At 56.5% G+C, this 6000-nt stretch overlaps 1 protein-coding gene across 2 annotated transcripts; it reads right to left on the reverse strand.

The window, feature by feature from the left end:
- Positions 1-1104: 1104 nt before the first annotated feature.
- ZBTB32 (zinc finger and BTB domain containing 32) lies at positions 1105-4708 on the reverse strand. Of its 2 annotated transcripts, none has more exons than XM_058530875.1 (6): positions 4528-4708; positions 2443-3428; positions 2108-2181; positions 1929-1997; positions 1638-1802; positions 1105-1455 (listed from the first exon to the last, which is right to left on the reverse strand). In XM_058530875.1, exons 2-6 carry the CDS (start codon positions 3327-3329, stop codon positions 1166-1168), a joined length of 1485 nt encoding a protein of 494 aa, XP_058386858.1. In that variant the 5' UTR covers positions 3330-3428; positions 4528-4708; the 3' UTR covers positions 1105-1165. The 2 variants fall into 2 exon arrangements, with proteins under 2 accessions (XP_058386858.1, XP_058386857.1); XM_058530874.1 differs by having other exon boundaries at positions 2108-2244.
- Positions 4709-6000: the final 1292 nt, after the last annotated feature.

Here is a 6000-nt window from a genome sequence, read left to right on the forward strand (position 1 = left end):
GCGGGAGCCGGGGGCTGGGCCGGCCACGCGCAGGGCACCACGGGAGCGGGAGTCCGAGGCAGGTCGGCCGTCACCCCTAGACCGCGCCTAAAGAGCATAGACCCCGCGACGCGGCCGGAGAGAGGTGAGGCGCAGGGGCCTCCGGGAAATGTAGTCCAGGCTCTTCGCTCCTTCCGCCGGGAGCTAGGGCCGCGAGAGCTGGGACTGTGGGGCCCGGACCCGACGCAGAAAGCCAGCCCCCGGGCCGCCGGGAGGTGTGGTTCTTGCCCCAGACCCCTCCCATTGTTCTTGTCGAGGCCAGCGGCCCGCATGAACTACCACTCCCAGGGTGCAGTGAGCTTCGCACCCTGGGTGCCCCGGAGACACTGGGAAATGAAGTTCGCCGCTGCAGGAGGCGTGGGCTGGGGAAGGGGCAGCGGCAAAAGGTTAGTCTCAGTACGAGGCAAGACCGGGCGGCCGTTTTGCACAGCCTGGGGGGAAGATGCCGAAGGGGCAGCAGCTTTGTGGCCGTTGTGCTTAAGGAGAGCCAAGGCGGGTGGCCGAAAGCAGGGCGGGGCATGCATTCCTCTCGAGCCCCAGGCCGCAAGGCCCGGACTCAGACCCCGTGCGCCGTTGCTTGCTGTGGAAGGGACGAGCAACTTGGCTTCCCGCAGCCTCTCCGCACAGGGCTTGCTGCTAAGGCAGCCTGGACACCGAGCCCTCGCGGCCCGCTGCCTCCGGGGGAGGACTGGGAACCCCAGGAGATGGAGGAGGTGGCCGCTGCGCCGAACAGCGGACGCATGGCCAGCAGGGGCCGCTACAGGACTAAGGGCAAGGCCGCCCACTCCCCGGCTCCCACCCCAGACTAAAGTCTGGACTTGACTTTCTTGTCCTGAGAGGAAGGCACAGGAAACTCTTTATTTTGGTGATGAAATCGCCAGTCTCCGCACAGTTAACCTTCACTCGTGCAAAGCTCACTGCCCTCACCCTACAAGGGCTCGCTGGCCCAGGTTTCTGTGGCCTGCTATCATCTGAGAGAGGGCTCTCGGCGCCCTTCCTGCCACGCTTCTTGGAGCCGAATTGGACATGCCGCCGTAGCCGGGTCAGAAGCCTAGCCAGCCCGCCGCCCGTCTTTCGTTCTTTAATTGTACTCTTGGCTGAAGCCAAAGAAGCTACCGACACCCCGTCAGGTGGTGGAGGAAGGAGGCCTACAGGGAGAGGTCGAGGCCCGGGACGGCCTCGAGGAGGAGGAGGAGGAGGAGGAGTAGAGGAAGGTGGAGCGAATGGTCCATCCGGGCGGGAGCTGACTGGGCGAGTGGCCGCGCATGTGCGCCTGCATGGAAGCCAGGCTGGGGCAGCCGGCCTGGCACAGAGGGCAGCGGTAGGGTGCCGCCCCGTGCGTCCGCAGGTGCTTGGTCATGGCCGAGAAGTCCCGGGAGCGCTGGGGACAGAGGCTACAGGAGAAGGGCTTCTCTCCTAGGGCGGATGGAGGGGAGGCCAGTGAAAGAAAGAAGGGGGTGAAAGCTGGCCTAGGGGTAGATCAGGGCGACTAGGCAAGGGAGTTGGGCGGGAGCCAGGCACGCAGACAGGGACCTAGGAACGGGCAGACTGGAGTTTGGAAGGAAGCAGACAATTCACACTGGGCAGGGCGTGCATACCTGTGTGGACTCGGTAGTGCGTCTCCATCTGATGCTTGAGTGAAAACCTCTTTCCACAGACAGAACAAGAATAGGGCCTGGACCGAGCAGGAGGGGGCAGGGGGGGGTGCTGGCAAGATGGGCGGCCTGCAGTGCCCATATGACCCACACAAGTTGCAAGTGCACCTGTGGGGACGGAGAAAGCAAAAGAGGGCAGGGCTGGGAATCCCAGAGCTGGATTCACTGCAACACCCAGGCAAGCCATCAGGGGCTACACTGGGGCTGAGGCAAAAGCTCCCTCACCCTCCTCACCTGTGTGCCTCTGATCAGACTCTTCCATCTCCACAGGGCTGAGCTGTGCGGGGCCCTGGTGGAGGGAACCTGGAGGGAGCAGAGTGAAGTAGGGGCCCTGCTCAGGCTGGATTCCTGGACCCCCAGCCCCAGGGGAGAGACCACATTATAGGGTTCATGCAGGGCAGTGAGGGGCTTACCTGGGGTTGGGCTGGAGGAGGCCACTTGGTTCTGGCTCCAGAGCCCTTTGTGGAGGTTTAGGGACAGTGGCATCCTGGGGGTGGGGTGGGGAAGAGTTACAGCCTTGGCAAAATCTGGGATTGTGGCCAATCTCTTCCTGGGGAGGGAGGTGTCATGAGTCCTCCTCAGGGACTGGGCTCTGTCTTCCCCTTTGGTGGGAGCTTCTTGTCCTGTCCCCAGCTCAGGAAATGTACAGTAGAGATAAGAGATATGGTGCCCTTCCACCCGTCACCGCTGCCTCTCCTGAGCCACTCCTTCCCAGCTTGGGAGGTCTTCCGTGAGGCCCTTCACTCACCTCTCGTCCTGAGGCCAGACCTCCTGCCAGGTTCCAGTGATGGGGGTGCTATGGGGGAAGGGGGTGCCATATCTGGGCGGCAACAGCAGGATGCTCCATAGGGCAGGCTGCCCCTCCCCTAACCAAGGGGCCTCAGCCCACCAGGGCCTAGGGGTGACGCTGGTTTGGAGGGAAGCAGGTGGGGGAAGGGGGCCAGGGAACTCCTGCAGACTTTCCTCAGAGCCCCCTGGAGTCTCCCTCACCCACATGATCACTTCTTGCTTCCCATCTACTCCCCCATGGCCAACAGGGAATTGGTTGAGTTTCTCCTTGAATCTCATCTGCACTCCCTGGCCCTCCCTCGTTGCCTCTGCCATCTCAGGGCTCTCTCTTGGTGGCCTGTGCTTCTGCAGTGTTTCCTGTTCTCGCCCACCAGCTCTAACAAATTTCTCTGGTCTCTGCTTCTCTCCAAGGGCCCCTACTCCTCTCTCAGAACCCTTTGTGGGTTTCTCTGGCTCCTCCTGATGTTCCTTCAGTCCCGGACCCAGCTCTTCTCTAGCCCTGTCCCTTCGAACCCTTCTGCACGCCTCTTCCAGGGACTGTACCCCCAAGGCCCTGGCCGCCTCCTCAAGGGGTTCCAGTTCCCCAGGCTGAAGCTCTACGCTCTCTCCATAAACAAAGTATAGAAGCTGGGCAAAGGTGGAAGGGCTGATGCCTTTCACCAGAGCCCAGCGGCCCCTGCGGCCCAGCTGCTGGCTTGCACCTGCCAGCACCAGGCTGTGGGCAGGGAACTCCTGGCTCCCCACGGTGATCAGGGTATCACATAGTGCTGGCCGGAGCCTGGCTGCTAGCCGTACCAGGCGATCAGAGCCATAGGGGCTAGGCAGTCTTGTTGGGGACAGGGGCATTGTGCCTTGCCTGGGTACCAATCTCAGAGGTTCTGAGAGAAAGGCCACAGTGTGGGGTCTGTGGCAGAAAGGAGAGGGAGGAACAGCATATTCTCAAGCCTGTGGAGGGAAGGGGAGAGTGAGTGAGTTGCTGGTTCTGGATCAGAGCTCTCTGTCCTGAATGGAGCAAATAAACTAACCCAAGAGAGGACCTGAGCTTATCCAGAATCATAACAGGGGCCAGGGTTGGGGGTGGGAGTGGTGGGAGAATGGAAATTAGACCAAATTCAGGACTTAAAGAGCAAGGACAAGGCAGTTAACAACTATATCAAGTAGTGGGTTTAAGACTAGTATAAATGGGTCCTGCCAATTGGCAGTCTCTGACTTAAAGGATAGCAGATGCTGATACTTCTTCTCCAAGCCCCTCTGCAGGGAAAACTCTGAGCAGGCCAGGCTTTCTTCATTCCAGACACAGAGATCACCATAAAACCCAGCCCAGGCAACTAGGGTTGGAGCAAGACGCAGCTTCATGGGAGAGTTTAGAAAGCTAGTAGTGTCCTCTTCCCACAAGCCCATCACGTGGAGCTGAGGGTCCTGAGAGGCAGAAAGGGCAGCAAGACAGGGTCGTAGTTGCAGGAGGGCAGGCTCTAAGGCATCAATCGATCATCTCCCTGAGGCTGAAGCTTCTAGAACACATTCTCAGAGAAGGAGCTGGAAGAGACCAAAGACTCCCATCCAGTGAGTTAAGAGAGCAGGTGCAGAAGCCACAGGAGAGAAGGCTCCCGACCTAAGGATGGAGAGAAGTTTTGGAGAAGACTTTGACTGCCAAGGAAGCAGGAGAAAGGGACATGGGAACTGTAGAGCAGGAGGCTATTTCCTCTCAATATTAGGATAAGGAGATGGTTTAATTTTGTTTTTCATGAGCCAAAAGTGAAGAATAGAAAGACAGCAGCTAACGAGGCAGAAGTTTATCACACATCAAAACCACCACATTGGCTTTTAAGAAGAGAACTGGGAACCCAGTTACCAAGAGACAGACCCAAGTGTCTCTGTGCCCAGCAGGCATATTCCTAGGTGTGGGTGCACTGTGAGTAAGGACGCTTCTGGGAGGGAGGATTACTACTTGGACACCTCAGGAAGAGGGCTACAGGTTGGCAGGAAGTGGACAGAAAGGGGGGTAAGGGAGGAAAGTCTCAGCTGGGGAGAAGCAACCACTCACCGGTTGTAGCTTCCTCCTGGACACCGCATGCTCTGAACTGCTGTTGGGGCTCCTGGGGCCCCCCCGCTGGAGCTAGCCCCGCCTCTGACCTCACAGTCTTCCATTGGGTGTCCCAAGTATCAGTCTGCCACAGTCCCCCAAGGGGGTGTGGTTTTATACTCCCGGCTCTGCTTCACCCCTCCAGGAGAGACCACCCCCTCTACTTCCAGAATCCAGGCATTGCCTCCTGACCTGTCTTTATTTCATTTGTGAACTTCTCCAGTCAAAGAAGTGTAACTGAGGCAACAAGAACTTTGGACTAATCAGACCTCACTTGAGTTTCATCTCGACCATTTTCTAGCTGAATCACCTTGGGCAAGTCACCTCTCTGAGCCTCCGTTACCTCGTCCATGAAATAGGGATAACCTCTGCTTACCTCACTTGGAGGTGGAAGTGAGGATGAAATGACATGATGAATGTGAAAGTGGTTTATCAGTACACAGCGTCATTCAAATAGTATTAGTTCTGTTTCTTAGAGGTGTCATTAGAGCTCTAGCAGCTGGAAGCTGTTTCTACTACCTGAGAAGTAAAAAGGACTGAAGCATCTAGATTCCAAGAAGAGAGTGAAGGAGGGCCGAAAGCATGCCTGACTTAGTACTACCAAGCCTTGACAGCTATGTGGGAATGACCCCTGTCATCTGGGCCACCATTGGGGACTGCATGTGTGAGTGACTCAGATCCTCCCATCAAGCGCTGAAGGGGGCAACCCCAGGAAGGGCTTGCGGTGGTCTTCGAAGAGAAAAACTCCTTTTCTTGAGTTGATGACAAATGACATTTCTCTGAAATCAGGACTCCAGGGTTTCTTTCACTTCCTGCCCAAGGGGTCAAGGTCCTTGGAGATTTCCCCTCTTTTCACACTTTACCACTCTTTAACCTGGGGAAAGGATGAGGTCTGAGAGACTCAAATTTCTTTTTCTGTTTCTTGTTATTCCATTATCCCTCATCCTGTGGCAAATTTTTCATTCATTCAACAAGTGTTGATAAATCACTCATGATAAGTGCCTGGCATGTCATATATGCCAAATAAATAACTGGAAGATATACAAGTCAGGCACGGGTAGGCTGCTCTGATGACGAGACATGGTCTGGCTCCCCCTAGGCTTCTCCCTTAGATTCTGGTCCCCTCCTAGACTCAAATATTATGTCTCTAAACTCCTGCTTCTCCCTTTGGCTCCAGGACCCCAAAATGTTCAGACCAGCCTTCTACTCTCTCCCTCCAGACCTAACATGCCTTCCCTCTACCTCTCATTCTAGCTTGGGTGCAGGCAGAAGTTAACCCTTCCTAGATCAGACAGGGTGTGCCAATGGGTGGGGCTGGTGGAGGGGCAATAATAGGGTGGGGAGAGGGGAAGATGAGTCAGAGTGAAAGGGAAAATGCAAATGGGCAAGCTTTAATCATTTGCTTCTCTGAACGTTAAATATTTTCCATTTCTG

Source organism: Diceros bicornis, chromosome 34 (genome assembly GCF_020826845.1).
Source record: "Diceros bicornis minor isolate mBicDic1 chromosome 34, mDicBic1.mat.cur, whole genome shotgun sequence".
Taxonomy (NCBI): domain Eukaryota; kingdom Metazoa; phylum Chordata; class Mammalia; order Perissodactyla; family Rhinocerotidae; genus Diceros; species Diceros bicornis.

What these genes read in the sequence shown, in the direction of transcription:
- ZBTB32 (XM_058530874.1), bottom strand. Translation starts at nt 3,329, where the DNA reads ATGCCCCTGTCCCCAACAAGACTGCCTAGCCCCTATGGCTCTGATCGC. An exon ending in CTCCTCCAGCCCAACCCCAG is followed by an intron (nt 1,998 to 2,107) that starts GTAAGCCCCTCA and finishes TGCTCCCTCCAG; the next exon opens with GTTCCCTCCACCAGGGCCCC. An exon ending in GCACTACCGAGTCCACACAG is followed by an intron (nt 1,456 to 1,637) that starts GTATGCACGCCC and finishes CATCCGCCCTAG; the next exon opens with GAGAGAAGCCCTTCTCCTGT.